Source organism: Oryzias latipes, chromosome 10 (genome assembly GCF_002234675.1).
Source record: "Oryzias latipes chromosome 10, ASM223467v1".
NCBI classification, from domain to species: Eukaryota; Metazoa; Chordata; class Actinopteri; order Beloniformes; family Adrianichthyidae; genus Oryzias; species Oryzias latipes.
The window spans coordinates 10,004,430-10,026,619 of NC_019868.2; the positions used below are offsets into that span (position 1 = coordinate 10,004,430).

The following is a 22,190-nucleotide window of genomic DNA, read 5'->3' on the forward strand; positions in this document are numbered from 1 at the left end:
AGAAATTGGCAACAAAGCCTTATGTTCAAATAAATGTGCTTCTAGAGCAAAGCAATCATTGGATTAAAAAGAAAATCTCTTTCTTTGAAGCCTAAGCCAACTTGATAGTGAACCTTTTATTTTTGCAGTCAGAATTTACAAGGACAATGAGGGAGCACAATTCTTGACTGAAGTGCAGGCAGCTGTGACCTGTTAACCAGGATCCTCTGGTGAAAGGGTGGAGCCACGGCCAGCTTCCACAGAAACCCTGGACAGAAGAAAAACAAATTATTATAACATTTAAACAAGCAAACATGAAACCAGGACCCAATAGCTGGGCAGAATCTGGACTAATGGGGTTCATACTCAAAGGTTCTGAAAATCAAGTACTTGATTGATTCCTGCATGAACCCCAATCCAAAAACAAGAGTCAACAGCAACACTAGATGTTTGGCACTAGAAGAGATAATTGGCAAATTTCCAATGAAAAAAACGGACCAATTTGTTGTTGTTTTTTCCTTTGTTCCCAGGTATTGAGACACACCTTTGACATGGTTCTGTGATCGCTGTTTATTATTTTCCTTGTTTTTTGGCACGGGCTGTGTCCAATCCCAGCATGCTGTGGTATGAAGGTCTGCCAGGCTTTGAAGTCATCTTCAAAGCTATCTGATCTCAATGCATCAGAGTATTTGCCTGATGGTAATATATGTGCATCAGATCCATTAAGGCTGTATGTTCATGTAGTTGGAGCTCAGTAATGTAGCAGCAGTCACAAGGATTTGTGGTAAGCTTTGTTATTTGCATCAGTGATCTTTAAATGTTCTGTTCATTTGTCTTTACATTGGTGAAACCATTTTCACATATAAAGAAATATGAAAAAAACCTCATATATACACACATCATTAATAAAAGTCTGCAGACTTGGATCAAATAGTTTTAGCACAGCTTGAAAGCATTGAACAACTAAAACATCTCAGAAAGATGCATTTAGTGTTTGTACATTTACTGTAAAACCAGTTGCAAAGGCACAAATTGCAACATGTGAATTTTGCAGTTGTTGAAGAATGATTGGCCTTTGAGCTGTCGAGCACAATGATATGTGATGTGGTAATTTGATAGTTTGTTACCTTCTAAAAGAGTCTGACATTTCCTTTACTTCACTTTTTCAGACTGAGTTAAATCAAGCATTTGCTGGCTGTTACTTGGTTTTTGCTAAACAAATTTAAAAGGCAACTTAAATACACTTGCATTATCCAAAAAAATGCAATGATAAATAGCATATCAAGGTAAAGATGCAATGAAACTAGAATTAAAAATTACAGATTTTTTTTTTAAATATGTATATGTTGGGACAGGTTTTTGTGCATTAATGCAACATCAATGACATTCTAACTAGCAATGCTTCTTCAAATAATTTAATTTTGAGTCAAAGTCAAAAATGTATAGAGAAAAGCTGTCAGTTGTAGTAGGAAATCAAAAGCAAGAATGAAAACTCCCTCCTCACACACCTGCATGGTGACAAGGAGGAGGAGGAAGATGAGCAGAAGGTAAAGCAGGAAAGAAGGGAGGGACTCTCTTACCAGCAGTTACAGGCACCCACACAGACTTTTCTGCTAGAAAACCTTGACTCACTCTCCCACAGCCTGCGTGCACTTCAGATCGCCCACCAGTCAGAGTGAATTGTTTTTTAACCAGTATATTATGGCTTCTTCTGCATGGATTCTGGTTCTGTATGTGGCAGCACTGACAGGTAAAGAACTCCTCTGCAATCTTTGTTTTTTCTGCTCTCTGTTAATATGTTACATAGATCAGTGATCTGAGTTTTGAGGTGGTTAAAGATGAGATAGAAACTTTTTCCACGTCTTACATTGCACTGTTTTCCTCTTGTCTTCTCTCTAAACTTCTGATAAAAATGGAAAACCTCTTTGTGCATCACAGAGCATCCAATTAAACTGTTGCTGTTGTCAAACTGCACTCACTTATTCTGTCGCTCTTCCACTCCTTTATCTCTGTGCTCTTCTTCTTTCAGTAACAAGTGTTGGTGCTGCTGCAAACAAACAGGCTGAGAGGAACTGCTCTTTGACTCCCCCGGTAAGATCTTGTTGCTGTTTGTGATTTAACACATCTAGCAACAATACTTTTTATTTCATCACAACTTACAGCTTGTAACTTTGACCTCATCTGTTTCATGCAGTCTTTTCCTGTTATGAGATGCATTTAACAGTTAATGATTGCTGAGGAAGATTAGGAAAAAGATGAGTCAGCAGCATCTTGGCTTTTCATTTAAACCTTTCATATCTGTGTCTCATGTGTTGCAGTATCTCCCCAGCACAACAGTGAATACCTCGCTCCAGCTGCAGCAGTTACGAGAACAAATGCAATCTTTAAGGATCACTGCTTACATTATTCCCGGCACTGATGCCCACTTGGTACACCTCCATCACAGCTAATCCACAGAGGTCTTAAATGTGTGTGAATGAGATTCTAACCTTTCTGTTTCTCTGACAGAGTGAGTACATTGCATCCCGTGATGCCAGGTTGGCCTTCATAACGGGTTTTACGGGCTCTGCAGGTACAAATCTCCCCTTCCTCATGATTCAACTCCACATATGAGTCCTGTGTTCACGAAGATCCTTTGCTTTCTCGCCACATCCTCACAAGCGTCACAGTGTTTTGTCTTTGGCCTTGCCCTCACAGAGTAATTTGGCCAACAAATCACGAAGTCTGTGGCTGTAAACAAAATCAATAGGCATTGTTCCGTGCACAAAATGATGAGAAGATGGAGAATAATGTTCAGGAAGAACTCTCATTTTCTTAGATGCCAAAAAGAATCAGGAGAGGGTTCACCATACTCTGTGTGACAAAAGTGTGTCGAAAGGCCGCAACAACCACATCAAAGTAAATTTTTCAGTCCACAACACACCACCAGCTTGAATATTCTGTGTATTTTTAACAATGTGTCCATACTTACACATTTTAACATCAAGAAACGAGGTCACCCTTCTAGATGTTCTGAACCTAGCTTCACCGCAGCCCACCTAATGACACAGTTGTTGTCCTGCATCCCTCCAGGAACTGCTGTGGTGACACAGAGCAAGGCTGTTTTGTGGACAGACAGTCGTTACTGGGTTCAGGCTGAAAGACAGATGGACTGCAACTGGGAGCTGGAAAAAGATGGTAGGTGTGATTACACTGCTCTGACTTGTTTTGAAAACCAGACACACATGGATCCCATTTAAACACCTGTGAGTTTTTGCTACTTTTTGTTGACAGAAATAGCTTATACAAAAAGCTGTCATCATGCATTAGTACAACGTTTTAACTGTTAAATGTAAATGTAAAATATGTATGACTTAAAAAGTAAAAAAAATGTAAAACATAGACAATAATCACAAAGAAAAGTAATTAAAAATATGTATCAATACAGTATTTCTTGCTTTCCTAAAATATAAATAGTAAAAAATACAGAAATTGACTAATCTTTTCTGCTATGCTCTAAAAACAGGTTTCAAATGAAAAAAGAATTTGAAAAAGATAATATTTCAATTGATAACAAGAGTAAGTAAATTAGACTAAAATAAAGTCAGAAACAGAAAATTGGTCTCAGCTGTTTAAACATTCATAAATTGGTTATGTATAATTTTAGTCAAAGCAAAAAAATTCTACAAACTATAAAACTATGAGTAACTTTCATTGCTATTGCCAGAATTTAACCTTTTCTGTTGTTTTTTTCTTCAAATGTCCATTAGTTCATTTAAATCAGACTAAAGAAATGAAAACTCAACAAGCCAGGGGATGTTTGTTGGATTCTGTCATCAAATAGGAACTTATAGATGGTGGGATCTTAATTGATAGGTGACTTATTCTTCTCAAATGAAAGGATCATTTTCCTCCAACTTTAAAGATGTGGAGAAATGATCTCTTACATTATTTGGTTGTGGAGAGAATTCACTTCTCTGCTATAGAGGTTGTACACAAGATTTTTATTCCACTTGGAATCCCTTCTTAAATTATATAAAGAACTTAATGTCACAGCTGTTAGAATATTTAATGATTGACTTTATTTTAGAAATGTGCAATTGAGAGGTTTATTTCTTTTGTAAATGTATATTTTACAAAATATTTGTAGTTTCAAAGAGTGGTGCAGTAAGGGGATGGAGGGGAGGATGTGTGGGGATATGTAATCAGTTTTGTATACTTTGTCAAACTTGAAAACTTGTACACTCTGTTTAAAGTTCAAATACCAATAAAAACACTTGGTTTAAAAAAATTGGAACTTGTAGCCCCAGTTTTCTGCCCATTTTTAGTCCATTAAAGTGGTGTAAACCTTTGCTGCTGTGATCCATCTGCACCAAAGTTTAGCTTCATGTTTCTCCATGAACAAATGCATCAAACTGCAGGTATACTTTGTTAACACAAAAATTAAAAAAACCGTCTGTGCCGTTTTTGGTTGAGTAGGATTCTAAATTACCATTTTCCCTTTTTTTTGCCCCAAAAATGTGGACACACTTTAAGAACTTCTTAAAAAGCTTTATCACAGGATATTTAAAACCTGTTATATTCAACGTGCAAAAAAGAGAAATTATCTGGGGTTGTTATACAAGAGACATGAATCACAGAAATATAAAGTTTAAAATAAAAACGTCACATTACAAAAGCCTTTTTTAATGTTACACCCTACAATTTCTTTGGCTTTTTTAAGACAGTTATATTCAGAAATGATACCAAGAATCAAAACGTGTCAATCAAATGGTATCAAACGCTATAAAAAGTCCAGGTTGGATTTCAATTCAATTCACTGAATCTGATCCACCCATATGATGTGAAGGTGTTACCACATTTATATGGAATCATTTACAGAGAGGAAAGGTTGCTTTATAAAAGAGAATGAACTGCTAGTCCTCAGCCGACTCTCTGTTCAAGAAGTGATGATTTTAATCAACAGCTAAAAACTGTCTGAGGAATTTTTTTATGTACATTTGATTCCTATATTTCATCAAAGATACAGAAAGGTGGGGAAACCAGCAACGTTGAGGGGTTTAGAAGTACTGGGAAAATGGCAGGAAGCAGAACAGAGAATGATGACATCCTCTTTTAAAGTGATGAAGACAGAAAGATCAGGGATGAGTAGATCAGAAAGACAGATTGTTTTGATCATTTTGTAGGTAAAGACAGGGAAACTGGATGGAGGTGGTTTGGATGTTTTGAGAGGAAGGATAAAGAATGTCTGAGGATGCTGAGGTTAAGAGGAACAGGATCATTCTGGATGTTGTTAAAGAGGCCATGAAGATATATACTGTTAGAGGAGAGGATGCAGAGGATGAGGTGGTGGCTGAAGATCAACTTAGAAACCAGTGCAAGAAACAGCCAAATTAAGCATTTTCTAGTTTGTCTCATGAGGCTTTATGTTTAAAAAATTGTTATGTTTTTCATACACATTGTTTTAAAATGCATCTGGTTTTGATGCTCACAAGTTTAACATTATTGCATAATTCTTAGATGGAAAGTAAGAGACACTTGTCTCCTCTTTTGTTCCAGCATCCATCAGCAGTGTGGCAGAGTGGCTCATGTCTGAGTTGCCACCAGGAAGCCCAGTCAGCTTTGACCCTTTCCTCTTCTCTCTTGGTGAGACGACTCAGCTTAACATCAATAAAATCGTTGCTCAAGTAAATGGAAAAATATTAATGGAGCCACCAGGTGCTCCAGACACTTTGTTTAAGGTTGATTTGTTCTGAGTCTGTGTAATCTTCTGCAATTTCCTCCATTAGAGACGTATCAGCACTACGCCTCCTATCTGGAGTCAAGCAGTCTCCACCTCGAGCCTAAAGCTGTTAACCCAGTGGACGTTGTGTGGGAGGACAGACCTCCCCTCTCATCTGAAAGCATCTTCCGTCTGCCTGACAGAGTTATAAGTATGCTTCTTTTTTTCTTATTTTAATTGTGCACTTGTGCAGTCTGCCAGTCTCCCTATGTGGTGCCATTTATCTGTGTGCTGATAAATACCTGCAAACTTGACCGAGAGCCATAAGCAATGGTCACAAACACAGCCATAAACCATCCGTTCGTGTTTTTACTGCTGATTGGCAGATTATATACTGACTCAGAAAGACTGGTGCAAATGCTGCATGAGGAGACTCTGCACAGACCCTTGCAGGTCTTAGTCTTTAGGACTGGAAAGTACACAAACAACAAACAGAAAGCGCCATAAACCTAATGGTGTGTTCATTTGACTACAATCTAAAAAATAAGACATGGACTTAAGTGAGCCTTGTATCAGATACTGCTGTTTAGTTCCGATATTAGTTCATGTAAATGACAGGAAATCGCAAAAAATAGGGAGCCATAATAGTATATGATGTGCTTTGTGGAGCAAAAAAGCGGAAAATTTACAAAAGCAACGGCCAGTTTAGTTGTTTGATGAGGAATAGAAATCATCTATAATTGTACATTTTTAGAATTCCTTCTTTAACCTTCCTTACTTGTTTAATTAATACAAGTGATCATCTAGTTGAAGCAAAACTCAGTGGACGAAGACTAAGATCAAAAAAACAAAATTAAACATTTTACAATTCAATAATATTCTGAATGAAGGGTTTAGCAGTTTTGTGGTATACTTCCAACTACAATTTTTAAATATATAATCTAAACAATTAGCAGGAAATTAAGTTTCATCATGTCTAAAAAAAATACAATTGTTTCGAAATAAAATGTGATCATAATCTTTTTCTCCTTAGAAAACTACTAATGCCCTGGATCATCACAAATTAAATGACATTATATTTTTACTGAGTCATAGTACAAACTTTCCTCAAGTGTAGCCAGGAAACAAGTAACAGTGAAGAAAAGAACAGTTTAAACTGAAAAAGAATGCAAATGACAAAATTGTTTTATTTAGCAAATTTACTCAGCTGATTGAAGTTCACAAAACCATTAAAAAGAACAGTAAGTATTACTATTATTGCAAAAATGTGTTTTTACATGTTACTGGCCAACAAATACTCCCCACAATCTTTTTTGAATTTAAGTATTCTGAACATGGGATTTGAAATTAAATGATCAAACTAACACATGTTTATGGTCATGTGTTATTTAGGATTCAGAATTATTCAGAATGCAATCTGAATACTCGAGTAGTTCCTGTACAAGGTTCTTCATTAAATCTATGTCATAATAAGAGATGGGACATGAGAAAGTGTTCCATATCACAAATTCAAGATTTCAGTATTAGGAGTTACAATTGGAAAACTGTGTATCTTTCTGTTTTGTTTTGTTTTGTTTTTTCCTTTTTTTCTTTTTTTTGTCCCCTCCCTTACAGCCTGCTTGGTTTTATGTAATTTGACGTGGTTCCAGTGTAGTAACACAGATTAACAAATTATACTCAACTCAATATGTCTTTTAATAATATGTGGTATTATTTAGTTCATTGTCCAGTTGAAAAATACAAAATCAAAGTTTTAGTTGATTCTTAATAATTCAGTCCAGACTTCATTTTCCCCTTTAGAAACAATATGCGCAGAACTGATCATGAAAGAGAAAAATCAAAAATGACCCCTGATTGTTCAGGAGGGCTTGTGAGTTTAAAATGTGAACATGGTTAACAATTGATGCAACATCTTTTTGCTAAAATGACATCAAATAGAACCCAGAAAAATGGCTGTGAGCTGTTTAACTGCAGGGAGCAAAGCGTATTTCAGGCAGTTCAATCAAGTCCATGAAGCTCCTCTGCTGCACATCACATACCAGCCATCTGCTAATTCAAGGTTAAAACCATCTCCGTGTTATGAGAAACCTCTCTTGTGTGTCTGCTTGAACAGACATTTAGTCTGGAGGACCTAAACTAGTGCAATGTTGCGATTACTATTATATTTACCACCAATGTTACAAAACTATTCAAGTTAAAGTGTGTGGCCTCGTTTTCCATTTCTCATTCTCCCTAACACCAGGGATCACAGCAGTCAGTGTCACAGTTTAGGTTTGTTTTGACGCCTTGCTGTGCCAGGGAAATGCGAAAACGGGATCATGAAAATAGGAAACTTTCACAGTAAGTCAAAGAAAATTGGTTAACTTCCAAAAGGAAACACAATGTGTAGATGTGTTGGCAAACAAAAACTTCTCACTAAGTCAGAATTTTACAGATCCTGCTAAAATGGACAAAGTTTGGAGCAGGCATTGGCTGACTAAAAGATGCCCCCTGTTCTCCTGATTCTTTGGTCTGAGGTGGTGGTCTTCACTTAAGATTCGCCCTCTAAGGTTTACAGGAAGGAGTTTTCATACCAAGTAAAAAAAGTGTTTGAGATTTAAGGAAGAAGACACAGAAATTAAAAAAGAAAATCATCATTTTATTTCAGAATTGACAGGAAAAGATATATCCAAAACACATTTAATGATGTCTGAATAAAAGTATTTCATGTCTCTTTGCAGATAGATCCTGGCAGATGAAGGTGCAGGAAATCCGCAATTTGATGATGGAGGACTTAAACAAGCCAACAGCACTTCTGCTTTCAGCTCTGGATGAAACAGCCTGTGAGTATATGCATTCATAATGTTCCAATTCATCTACTAAATTATTGACGGTGACAAAAAGTCTGAGATTAATTTTCTGAGCTCTGTAGAGTTTATTAACTCTGAATGTGTTTACAGAAACCACAGTTATGAGAGTGATCATTTGAATCAGTAACACTTTTATCTGCCCATCTCAAGTAGCGGTAAAGTTTGCTCAAACTATTGACTGTATATGAGAACTGGACTGGGATTAGATACCTCAATAGATAGAAAGATAGAAACCTTTATTTCACCAGGTAAAACATTAAGAACAATTTTTTATTTATAATATTGTCCGGAAAAGGCTAAAAACACTTAAAGGAGAGGGAAGAAAACAACAAACCTGTTTTAGACATATTACTGATTAAAATAACTTTCAAAATGTCCTGTACTCTGCGTATAAAAGCTGAGAGTGGAATCAGAGTTTCCAAATGCAATATGTTTTGATAGACGTTACAATCATTTGGCTGCAAACGAAAAGACAAAAGGCCATAGGAAGACTGTGTTTTTGGAACTTTCAATTTGAGAAGTTGTGAAGAACGAGTCTTGTATTTTGAGGGATACTCTAATTGTAGTAAAAGTATGTGGTCTTGCATCAACTGCTCGAAACGTTTGACCGACGGATTCTCCTGAGCACTCTTACAAATGGTAGGAGAGTGGACTTTAAGCAAACTCACCTCTGATTGGAGAGAGGGGTTGCCATAGAAACGATGAGTCAGACCAACTCAGACCTATAACAGCTTACCGACAATGTCTGTGATTGTGACTGAACTGACTTCATTTCATAGGAGCCGGCAGTAATCCACTTTTAGTGGGTGACGTCTCACTCACTTGATCTAGTTCTTATAAACAGTCAGTGGCTCAAATTTAAGACTGCTCCGGGTTTCAAAAATGAAAAGATGAAGACGTATGAGAAGTGAAACAATGCAGCTGTGCAGACAAGCAGCAAGCTTCCATTCCTGAACATCTGTACACTTAGCAAAAAGTAGTCTATTTAATTGTACTCAAGTAGACTTTTTCTATACTAAAAGTGAGGCAGTATACTTAAATTTACTTAAAAATTTTACATTTTAGATTGAAGAATGATTTAGTCAGTAGACTTCCTGCACTCCATGTACATAGTCTAGACTCTATTCTGTACTCATTTTTGCCAAGAGGAAAATCAGAAATAACCTAGATATATCAGCTTTTTAGAAGATCACCTGAGGCTGGTTTAAGAGGGAAGAAATCTGTCTTTAAATCTCATATTAAAAAGTCTAAATTTACATCTACAAGGGGCTGTATTCTGGTTTCAGAATTCTTTTTGAAATGTATTCCTTTCTTTATAAATAGGTGTGACAATTAATTAATTAATCAATAAATGGATTTCTATTCCTTGGATCAAACCAGATCGATCTGTCTGAGGCAGAATTGAATCGAATGGACTTCATACAACTAAAAAATCATTTTAAAGTTGGATTGATAAAGATTTATTGTAACATTACAACGACCAAATGCATCACAGCGGACAACACACATGTGATGGCATCAAGTTATGATCAGTCCATCATTCCACTCCAGTGTGTGGAAACACTTTGAATTGAGCAAAGACATGTGTCCATACAGTGTGCTAGAATGTTCTAATAATGTTCCCTTTGGATTCTATGGATGTGGAAAAACAACAGTGGGCTAAACTTGATTACACTAAAATGTTAATAGATTTACCATTAATTCTTGTTTACCTGTTTTTTTGTTTGTTTGTTTGTTTGTTTGTTTGTTTGTTTGTTTGTTTACTTACACTTAATTTGACTTAGAATAAGAAAATTAAAAAATAATTTGTATTGAATTGTTAAAAATGATATTTTCTTAGAAATACAAGGAATCTGAAAAACTTCACCTGCTCTGTTCAGTACCCAGGTATTTATCTCTGGGTAACAATTGTTGAATTTTTAGCAAAAGATTAGATCCAATCGTTGCTAACATGAATTGTTCCACCCCTATTTATAACTAATGCTGGGGGAAGAGTTTATCTTCATGGTTTTGGTTTTATTCTATTTTGCAGCACATACTTAACTCCTTGACACCTGAATTTATTTCCAGCTATGGAAGAAAAATTACTTAACTATAAAATGAAGGTAATTTTAGTCGAAGTGGTATGACTAATGGGCGACTCGACAGAGATTCATATGTTAATGTCCTGTACCATTCCCATTTTATTTTTACTGCTGAGTTTGTTGGACCTATTTCTAGTCAGGGGGGTTAAATTAAGCCTGTGTTTTCTTCTAATTTTGGTTTTTAGGGCTCTTTAATCTGCGTGGCAACGACATTCCCTACAACCCCTTCTTCTACTCTTACACTCTCCTCACACTGAATGAAATCTGGTGAGACCAAACTGAAAACATCTGTTTAATTTGTTGTAAACTAAAAATTAAAGATCAATAAAAAGAAAAAATAATCTATATGGTGCATTAAGGCACGTAGTTTTATAAATTCTTTTCATTTATATGAACTCCAGGCTTTTTGTCCATACTGAGCGGGTGACTAAGGATGTGGAGGAATACTTGACCGCCCATTGTAGCGATCCTCTCTGTGTGCAGCTGAAGCCTTATGACTCTGTCCTTCAAGATCTGAGGACATACGTAGGCCAGCCGGGGGTTAAAGTCTGGATCGGTACAGAATATACAAATTATGCACTTTATGAGATCATACCACAGGTATGTAGGCTGAAAACTAACTGTACAGTTTTAGCCCTCTTAATTCTGTTAAATCCATAGATACATCAAAGAAATTAATTGCTAAAAATGTGTTTGTCTTGTATTCCTTGAATTAATAAGGAAAAAATGATCACATCTACATACTCTCCTGTGCTGACATCGAAAGCTGTAAAAGACCAGACAGAAGAGCAAGTACTGAGGGATGCTCACGTATGTCCTCCACTCATTTGAGAGCTTTACTCCTAAAATTGGACATTAAACATTTTCTTATGCAGAGCTATGACACAAGAAAGTCAATAATGACAAATAGGATTTTTAGTGAATTCCTTAACTTTGTCATACATATTTCATGCTCGCGATTGAATATATATGGTTTGGGATATATTTTAGAGAATAAGGTGTGTTTCCATGCAGGTGAGAGATGCAGTTGCTGTAATCCAGCTGCTCATGTGGCTGGAAAAGGCTGTGCCTCAGGGAAATGAGACTGAGCTGAGCGCTGCAGAGTACGTCAATAAATGTCGCAGGTGAGTCATCATGAGCAGAAAAAAAGGGATTTGGATGTGAGAGATGGACTCTAAACTAATTTGGACAGTTTCAGAGAATTTGGTGTCGCAGCTAATCTAAACTTCATTACAGCAAGCAGAAGGACAACAGGGGTCCTAGTTTTGAAACGATCTCTGCTAGTGGAGCCAATGCTGCCCTCGCACATTACAGGTGAGATTATCAAGTTAAAAACACACTCTTTTTACACCTAATCCACATGTGTAATCTCTTTAGACCCTTTTTTAAATGAATCTGCGAAACTGCACATTAGCTAAATATTAATATTAAAGTACATCCAGTTATCCGCCTTTAATCGTTGTTGTTATTTTCTTTTCTCTTTCAAAATAAAATTTTTGAAAAATTCTCTACAGCAGGGGCCAGTATTAGAAAAAAACAACAAACAAAAGTGTTAACTAAATTACCTCAAGTGTGCAATTAAAAAAGAGCTGAAGACGACAAAACGTTGAGGAAATCATGTAAAGTGTCTTTAAACTACTAAAACTACTGCAAAAGGAACCAGACTGAAGTTCATTTAGTGTCTGCAAGCAAACTGCTTAAAAGAGGAAGTTAGGAGTGCAAACAAAGCTTAAATGACCCTAATGAATGCCATAACTATAAATAGCAATAGAAAGTGACAAGAAATGTAAAAAGAGCTGCTTTATGTAACCAGAAATTTCTCTAAATTCCCTCATTAAATTGAGTTAATGTTGAGAAAAAACTTTGAATAAGAAGCAAAACAGCAACTAGCAAAGAATGTGAAAAGGAAGAGAAAAACTAATATGTGAGAAAACAACACCACTATAATTGTCTAAATATTATTACCCAAAAAAATAAAAGAAAGAAAATTATCTTAGTTTTGTTTTTCAACATTTAATGTTTATGCTTTTTTAATTTATAAAACTTAAACATATATGTTTATTTTACGAAAATGTTAGGGGGGGAAACAATTGTTGGACTACCGGTAAATAATTAAATTGGCCAAAAGCATGAAGCAGTTGTAAGTCTCTGAAAGACTTAAAAGTCCCGCTCCAATCATCTTTTGATCGATTGTAAAAGCGTTCCCAGTGGTCGTTCATTTATGGTCATGTCATTTTTAGCCAAAATTTAAAAAAACTGTGTAATTCTCCAGGACATAGTTTCTGCAGAGCAGCTGCAGTTTTTTGGAAATTCACCTCTGAGTTGTCGGCGGGACTGCTGACCCAAAGTAAGCCCCTCCCCATTTCCTGTCATCCATCTGTTTACTCTCTCCCACTAGCCTACAGCCCCTCACAATCCCAACCTAACATTACTGATGCAACAAAAATGGCATCAGCATGACTCCCATCCATCGTCTGAACCCGCTGAATCCCTTTCGGGGTCACAGGGCTGCTGGAGTCAACCCAGCTTCTGTAGGGCAAACGCTGGGTACACCTTGAACAGGTCACCAGTCTGTCACAGGGCTGCACAATCACATGCACACATTGAGACAATTTAGAGACACCAATCAACTCTGACGCATATTTTGAAGCACATGAATACTATGAAGCATTTTTTTTGAGACTGTGGGATGAAGCCGGAGAGCTTGAAGAAAAGCCCATGCATGCACGGGAGGAATATGCAAACTTCACAGAAAACCGGGTCCTTCTACGTCATCCTACGTGACTTTAAAGAGCAAATTGCAGTAATGAACAATTAATAGGTTTAAAAAAAAAACGTTTATAAACCACTGTGCAGTTGTCAAGAAAAATTGTTACAACTTTACAGTTCATGTTTGTTCAAGGAGGTTAAAAACATGAGCATCCAAAAATGTCCTCTGTGTCCCATTGAAGGGGACTTGAACTCGAGACTTCAGTCTAAACTGAGTGCATGTTGGTTACATTAACTAAAGCAACGAAAATACTGTATATTCCATTCCTTTGTGGTGTTTACTTGAAACTGATGACTTTTTTTCCTGAACAAACCTGAAATAATCTTTCAGAAATCGTGTTTCTGTGATTTTCATGTTTCTTTTTTCCAAAAACTGAACCACAACATTTTGCATGTGGGTGCAGTGTTGGTATCATTTCCTGTTTTTCTGTGCTGCAGCCCTTCAGTAGAAACCAACAGGAGGTTGACGGTTGATGAGATGTACCTGGTTGACTCTGGAGGCCAGTACCTGTGAGTAAAATCACTTTCTGTTCTCACACTTCCTGTTTACTGCAGGTAGAACGAGCCACTCTTTTTTTTTATTCATCTATTAACAGAGATGGAACCACTGACATCACTCGGACAGTCCACTGGGGGACACCCACACCAATGCAAAAGGTGCACAGATGGAAGTTTGTCACTTATGCAGTTAAAAAATATTTGCATCCAGTGTTTAAAAAGCATGTTTTCCTCGTGTTCTGCTTCACAGGAGGCCTTTACTCGAGTTCTCATGGGAAACATTGAGATTTCTCGAACTGTTTTTCCTTCAGGGACAAGAGGTGGGTGGAAATACCAAAAACACAAATCAAATAGGATTTTGGTCAGCTCTCTAACGTTCCTTTTTTCACCACTAGAGAGCCATCTCCTTCCAGATTTCTAGAAGTGGTTACACTGATCTCTCTGCAGCAACTTGTTACTTTTTGTGGCTTTTTGTTTCTGTTTTCAGGTGTGAACATAGAGATGCTGGGTCGCAGAGCACTCTGGGAGGTGGGCCTAAACTATGGTCACGGCACCGGTCATGGTGTTGGAAACTATTTTGGAGTTCATGAGTGTATGGTTCGATTGATTTTCTTATTTTTATTTTTGCATTGTTTTGCAGAGTTAAAGAAAATTTCCTTCAAATTAACCTCTGCTATTTACAGTCTGTGTGCAATTCTGGACTGATCATACACAATTAGACAAAGAATTCCAAAAATATTGGAAGAAATTCAAAATAAATCAACCAATGAAAAGATTAGTGAGAATCTGACTTAATTGGAAGATTCTTCTTACGATAAAAAATTCCTGACAAATTTGACACCAATGGAGATAATGTATAACTTTATTTCTGTTGAATAAAGTCATTGTTAATAGTCTAATTAAACAAAAACAAAAAACATTTAGAATCGATTTTATCTTTGCATATTCTGTTTTGTTAACTGATGCATTGTCAAATTTTTTCACAGGGCCAGTTGGCTTTCAGACCAATAATATTCCCTTCAGAGTTGGCATGTTTACATCCATAGGTGAGACATAGTTTTATCTCATCTCTTCCATTAAAACACAACATAAATAATGATTTTAGTACTTTAAGCCCCTCAACATTTGATAAGATACGGTTTTAATATAATTTTTGTTTTGTTTTAAAAGAATGTGTTCTGTAGGATTGTTCCTGTCAAAATTAAACATTTCGACAGGTTTTATCATTAGAACTTCCTCTTTTGCTGTCATGTTGTGTAAATTCCAGGTAATATTAACAAATGTTACAAAATTGAGTTTGTGACGTTTTGCTCTCTTGTAGTTAATCATTGTGACTGACCAAAACCAAAAATATTCAGAAGAAAACAACTTTTTTCATGTTTTTATTTCAGAACCTGGTTATTACAAGGAAAATGATTTTGGGATAAGGATTGAGGACATTGCTGTGACAGTACCAGCTCAAACTAAGGTACAGACAAGAGCTTGTTCTTGTTAGAACATGTTGCATTTGTCTCTTATTTAATTGTGCCATCCTGTTCCCTCAGTATGGCAACAACTACCTAACCTTTGACACAGTGTCGTTGGTTCCGTACGACAGGAAGCTCATAGACATCGCTCTCCTTAGCTCAGAACAGGTGAGAAATAGAACCTGAAATGGGACTTTTCCGAGAAAATAATACTGAAAAGATACAGGTTAAAGAAATGCCCTTAGAGAAAATGTGTGTTGACTTCTCTAAAACTGCAAGCAGGTTCCAATCTTTTTAACTTCTAAGTACTGTCAACTGATGCGTTAGTGTGCAATCAAGCAGGTCTGGTCTCTTCCTGCAATATGAGTTCTGGCTTCCTCTTGAAAGTCCCTTTTTCACAAGAGGTTAAACCTTCTCTGCAGCTCAAGGATTAAAAAAAAAAAAGTTTAAAAGAAAACAAAACCACGTGTGTTAACTCTTTTTTCATGTTTTGGTTCGCTTGGTGTGACTTCTTGTTGCGTAGTTGAACCGTTATTTAATTATTTAATTTAAATATAGCACAATTTAATAAAGTTTCATAGATTTTCAGCTTGAAAAAAAAATATATTTTTCCTAAATGCATTTTTTTCCCAAATGTTTGATGCAGCATTCTTTTCCTTTCAGCTTCAGTGGTTGAACAATTATTACATGACAATTCGACAGCTGGTGGGTCCTGAGCTGGTGAAACAGGGGCTACACGAGGAGAACGACTGGATGTTGAAAAACACGGACCCTTTTCCTGAGTTTGGCTCGTCTGCCTCCATCTGTTCTTCCTCCCTGACCCTCATTGCACTGGCTGTCACTCTTTTCCATAGTGTTGACTGAGCATCTATTTGCACATCCTGCTGCATTTCACTGCAGACTCTCCAAATAAACCTATGCAGTCTTTACTGGGCAGCTATAGGCTGACAGATGCACAGCAGTTTGCAGCTTTTCTAATGTGAGATAGGTGGGAAGATTTGATTGTGTGTAATTATTGTTGAGAGTTTAGATTAATGCTTAATGTGATTTTTGGACGTGATGAGTTTTTAAATTGGACATTTGTATGACAAGCCAACATGATCTCTATTTTATTAAAATAAGATGCTTTTCATGCAGTGGTGTGAGCCCATGTGTTTAGACAGGCTGTATCTTAATTGTGGCATTTGAAAACAATTTTTAAAAATATTAGTTCTGTAAGTTTGATTGCAAATTTACATTCCCAAAAATAGTCGGCAAACATTGTCTAAATTGTAGATTTAATTTTAGGTCGGTGCTGAAAGTTCAATTTTACGAAAACTCACAATGGTAGAGACCCATCAACATGATCAACATATAGATGATATTTCTGTTTTGTGGTAAGAAACTAGTTGCTGGCACAATAGAAGTGGTTGTTAAGCAACGAGTAGTGAATCCTGGATTTATTCTCCGTGCATAATGACTTAAGGCAGATAATTGGTGTACCACACAGGTTATTTCTACTTTGCTTCTTGCTTTTTCCTGTAACATTTACCTGACCTGTATGAGTCAAGCATAGTTTAAAGTTCAGTTCAAAAGACAAAAAGTCATTCCATCTACTTATTGATCCGAGCCTGTGATTCTGACAATGAGAACCACTGATGTAATTGAGATACATTTTACATCATGGATACTCATTGGCATGTGTAAATAGACATGGCTAACTTAGGATGCAGTATCAAGATGTTTAGATAGTAAAAGAGAAGAAGCTTAGGTGGTTCCATCATGTTCTACCAGAAATAAATAGCGTGAGGATAAAAAAAAAACTTGAAAACGTGAGAAAGAAATAAGAATCTAAAAAAACAAAGTTTTCAGCTTATATGCAATCAATTTTTAAAATGGTAAATGGTGTATGCTTATATAGCACTTTACTGCCTTCTTTAAAAGGCCCAAAGCGCACACACTGATAGCATCTCTGCTGCCAAACACTCGCACCAATCTTTAACCAATGTGGCATTCAGTACTTTTCAATTAAAAAAAAGCAGGTTTATCAATTACCGTAAATTCCGGACTACAAAGCGCACCCGATTACAAGCCGCACCCACCCATTTTCACGTGTTTAATTAGTTTTATGCATACACAAGCCGCGTCAGAGTACAAGCCGATTTGTTAGGCGATATTGTCATCCTGACCGATCATGTACAGCATCCCAGAGTGAGTGCAATTCATTGCACGTTGTGGGTGGTGCCAGCTTTGCCTCTGGCTCATGTATTTGAGTGTATCGACATCTGCCAAACAGCATGGAACTCTATTCTGTTCACAAGTTCCTCAGTTATGGTGTTTTTATTTCATTTTTTTTTTACTTATTGACAATCTAGGTATCATACATAAAATTACAAACAGTAACGATATAATCAACATTACATCCCTCAGTTATGATGAGGAAATTTACATCCGCGATTCCACATTTCCCATGAGTCTTAGGGGCTAAAGGCGGGGCCAACGCCCGGCTCGCCATTCTGTTGTACGTGTTTAAGAATGAGCAAGTATCAGCAGTGCATGGAGGGGTGAACGGGTACAGCTCTCCTTCCGCTTGTGTCGCGGCAGCGTTATGGGAGTAACAGGGCTGGTTAAAAAACACACCGGTAAAATACAGCAGCGGCGACTGAAAAGCGCGCGCCTCAGCGCGATACGCGCGCCTCAGTGCGGCGCGTGCGTCAGAATTCAGAAGCCTCTGCACTCCGCAGACGCCTCCGCGCTCCGCTCCCGCCCCGCGCGCTCCTTGTCTCCCCTTCCTATCTACTCCGAAACCTCTGGCCAGGGCGGCTTCAGGGAGGAGCACTTCGTCCCCGTTGCGCCGGTGGATGGAGCAAATCGTTTCTGTGCAAAGCAATCGGACTTAATACTGTACGTTTTGTGTATGAGGGGCGGGTGCGTTGTTACGTGTGGGAGCCTTCAGACTGCCATCGGCCCCGCAGCTCAATCAGCAGGAGATGATGTCTCCAGCTCACACGGAGGCTGTGAGTTTTTCAAAGCAAAATTCCGCTTTTACGGTTTCCTTAGAAACCGTAAATGGAGTGTACATTCACTCCATGCGCTGTTCTCTCCGTCACGCAGCAAACCGGCTTTTCCAAACCCGTTGGTGACGGTGGACTTTTTTACGCTGCTTTTAACGATTGCTTTTAACTTGAAAGCTTCATCATATTGTAGCGGCGATCACGTGCACGTTGGGTCTAATGGCCCCAAAGGATTCTGGGATGCGGCCGGGCATGCGTGTTTCATTTTGTTGAACCATGACTGAAGTGTCTAAGACCTGAAGTCAACTCCATGCTGTTTGGCTGCTAATATAAATGCCTTGCGCTTGGTGTTAGACAAAGAATTCAAACTTTTCACTGAGTTCGAAAGTACGTACATGGCTGCCTGCTAATTAAATCCATAAATTAGCCGCGTCACTGAATAAGCCGCAGGGCTGTAAGCGCAGGAAAAAAGTAGCGGCTTGTAGTCCTGAAATTACGGTACTTCAAAATTACATGTATTTTTAGCAATATATTCTTGAACAATGTACTATTAACTGTAAAAGAAAGAAATCAAAGCAGCCATTTAATATCTTTTTTAGATATCAAGGTTTTGCTGGCTTTATAGCGCAATGGCTGAAGGACTCATGAACCTTTCTAGGGAAAGGAGCAGTAGATTTGACACTGACCAGCAACAGAGAAATTAAAATGTGTGGGTGGCAAAAGGGTTAAAATGCTGAACTTGCAAATACTCCCATGTGTGGACTGAATTGTTGGTACACTGCCTAGTTAACCCTTGTGCTATCTTAGATGACCCCACCCTTATATTGACGTGTTCTTTCTACCATGACAAAGGTGGATAAAGGTGGAAAGATTTCATGTAATCCATGGACACCAGTGAAGATCACAAATCATTGAAGAAAAAAGGTTCAGAGCACTGTATAGTGGGTCTAGATGACCCAACTCCCAATGTTAGTGCCTAGGATAGCACAAGGGTTAGTGAGATTAAAAAAACAGTTGTCTATAAAGTAGTAATTGTCTCGAAAGCAGATATTGTATTTAAAATTCGGTTCAAACAGAATCACTATGAAACAAATTCAATCAACAGTCCTGGAGAAATTTGTATTTGGTTGTAATCAAATGACTTCTGCCAAAGTCAGAGACTTTTCCACCAAACAGCTAGTACTTGTTCACTTCTCAGGGGCGAACTGCTCAGACTGTCTCAGGTTTGATATGTCTTCAATTTGTCCACATGGGTGTCTCGTTAAAAAGTTAAAAGTAAGCTCATTTTCAAAGTTTAGTCTAATACTTTTTCAGCTTCGTGGAAAGTGTAGAATTGCATGTCTTTAGTTTAATTCCTGGCATCTTTAAGTAATTTATCAATAATAGAAAACTGGGGGCAGATTAAAATTCGTTTTGTTTCATTAACCCAGCAGAAAACTGTATGATCACATTAACATTAAATCTATAGCAACAAATGTATTGACAAAATGCTGAAAATAAGGTGGTAGGAGTTATCTGTTGGAGGTTCTCCAAGTAAGATTGATGCAAATATTTTCTAATAGAAACATCAAGCAGACAATGTTTTTCACAATGCTAGTTTCTGTAAGAGGAACTTGCTCTCACAGCCAACACTTTTATTTTGAAGAGAGATGGAAGTGTTTCAATTTCGGTTTTGACTCAGTAACTCAGCTGAGAGTCAAAGCTCAAACAAATCATTTGTTTTAGGGTTTTTTGCATCTTTTTGCGACATGTAAGATAAAAGAGTACATGAGAAAACTTGCGATAAAGAGATCATTTAATGTATCTGAAAAACTTTAAACAACTCACATTTGTGTATGAAACCACTCACCAAGCATGATTTTGCCAGACTGCAGAACAATACACACACACAGATGCAGAAACTTTTCACAACAGGTGAGATCTTGGAAGAGACGAGGCCATCTTTCTGGACTGAAGAACAGAGGAACTGGAAGGATGAGATCACTGCTTTTGCGAACAAAGGTTTCTTCTATTTTTGTGAATTGTGTGGCTGCTGCTGGTTGAGTGATGAAAGTTTTCCTTCCACCACAGCAACTTTAAAATCAGTATTTTGTCCTTGTCCAAGTTTTCTGCTTCAGTCACATTTCTTTAGAGTAAGCTTAAATTAATGAGGCATGTGATTTATTCATTGACCTTTAATTTGCTTTCAGGCAGTTTACAGATAATGCGTCCAATGATGTGCAGAGGCAAACACCAGACAGAAAAATTGATTCCTCTCCAAACTATTTACATCATCTGTTCCCACCTTCTGAATATAGCTCCAGAGCAGCCCTCAGCTAATTGTAGGGTTGGGGGTGAAATTACTGACCTTGGCAGTCAGTAAGTTCTTTGGTTGGGTGAGTAGACAGTCAAACAGAGAGACACTTATTTTCCTTTATTTTCCTTAAAGGAAACTTTATTTTCAGCTGTGCTCATAAAAAAGGTTCCAAATTTCCAATATCAAGTGACAATGTATAAAACACTAAAAATGTAGTCCTCCAACAAGCTATACAACAGGCAGGCAACACTATCAAAAATGTATTTTTCAAATGCAGAAAATAGTTAAAGCCAGGTAAGTGTGCCACGTAACAATTAGGAGGTTACCTTTCATTCATTTTTTCTATTCCGTTTTATCCCTTTCAGGGTCACGGGGCTGCCGGAGCCTATCCCGGCCACTTATGGGTGGAGGCAGGGGGACACCCTGGGCAGTCTGTCGCAGGGTAGAATGTCCACAATCACACATCCATCCACTCTCACAGTCACAGTCACACATATGGATAATTTAGAGTGACCATTAACCTACGAAGCATGTTTTTGGATAGTGGGAGGAAGCTGGAGATCCTGGAGGGAGAACATGCAAACTCCACACAGAAAGGTCCCCCATTGATGTTCTGTTTCAGGTCCCCTAGCCGGGACTTGAACCGGGGGCCTTCTTGCTTCCGTTCAGCCTTAGGAGGTTACCCTAAAAGGTAAATTACCATTAAATGCAACAGAAGTAAACACACTCACTGAAATGCAACATTTACATTTATTTCTTCTTGATGCTCAAAGGTGGTGCAGCGGACAGAACCCTTAGTCTGGCCCAGACTAAGACAATTAGGGATGTTGTTTCATCGTCGATCTGTTGTCCCATAACCCTTGTGCTATCCTATGGGGTCAAGATGAACATTGACGTTTTATCCCTACCATCCCTACCATGACAAAGGTGGATGACGGTGGAGAGGATTTCATGTTATCCATGGAAACCAGTGAAGATCACAAATCATTGAAGAAAAAAGGTTCAGCACACTGTCTTGTGAGGTCTAGATGACCCCACATGACTCCCAACATTAAAGTGGCTAGGATGGCACAAGGGTCAAGACTTGGCTTTAGTTGCCTTTTTGTATCTTGCACCTGTGGTTATAAGGAAAAAATCTGCAGGCCCACATTACAATCTCTAAAAGCATAAAAGAAACGTGTCAGTCACAATGTTTGGACCTGTGTTTACTGAATGCAACAGTAAAAACATTTTTGCACTTATACGGTGTCCATGGTGCCATGCTGTTTTGTTACCAGAAGACAAAAATTGTCTGCACCTTTTTGTCAAACACATGCCTTTGTTATTGGTTCCTTCCATCCTTCTTCAGAACCGTTTGAATCCCTTTTGAGATCACAGGACTGCTGGAGCCCATCCCAGCTACTGTAGGGCAAAGGCGGGGTGCACCCTGAACAGGTCGCCAGTCTGTCACAGGGCCACACACTCAAACACACACATTCACTAGGGACAATGTAGAATCATCAACTAATGAAACATGTTTATGTGGAAGGTGGAAAGAAGCTGAAGAGAGCCCACA

At 37.8% G+C, this 22,190-nt stretch overlaps 1 protein-coding gene across 1 annotated transcript; it reads left to right on the forward strand.

Moving 5' to 3' along the window:
* The first annotated feature begins 1,552 nt into the window (after window positions 1-1,552).
* On the forward strand, window positions 1,553-16,482 carry xpnpep2 (X-prolyl aminopeptidase 2). Its single transcript, XM_004073092.4, has 21 exons — window positions 1,553-1,729; window positions 2,009-2,070; window positions 2,298-2,408; window positions 2,488-2,551; window positions 3,052-3,156; window positions 5,518-5,604; window positions 5,748-5,891; window positions 8,401-8,502; window positions 10,799-10,880; window positions 11,015-11,213; window positions 11,334-11,423; window positions 11,628-11,737; window positions 11,850-11,927; window positions 13,821-13,892; window positions 13,979-14,039; window positions 14,131-14,200; window positions 14,368-14,472; window positions 14,867-14,926; window positions 15,272-15,348; window positions 15,425-15,514; window positions 16,010-16,482. The coding sequence occupies exons 1-21, from the start codon at window positions 1,681-1,683 to the stop codon at window positions 16,208-16,210; spliced, it is 2,019 nt and encodes a 672-aa protein (XP_004073140.1). The 5' UTR covers window positions 1,553-1,680; the 3' UTR covers window positions 16,211-16,482.
* The last annotated feature ends 5,708 nt before the right edge of the window (window positions 16,483-22,190 follow it).

Coding starts and splice junctions, on each gene's coding strand:
- xpnpep2 (XM_004073092.4), top strand. CDS start 1,681: ATGGCTTCTTCTGCATGGATTCTGGTTCTGTATGTGGCAGCACTGACA. Junction 11,214..11,333: donor TTTATGAGATCATACCACAG/GTATGTAGGCTG, acceptor TGAATTAATAAG/GAAAAAATGATCACATCTAC. Junction 14,040..14,130: donor CACCCACACCAATGCAAAAG/GTGCACAGATGG, acceptor TCTGCTTCACAG/GAGGCCTTTACTCGAGTTCT.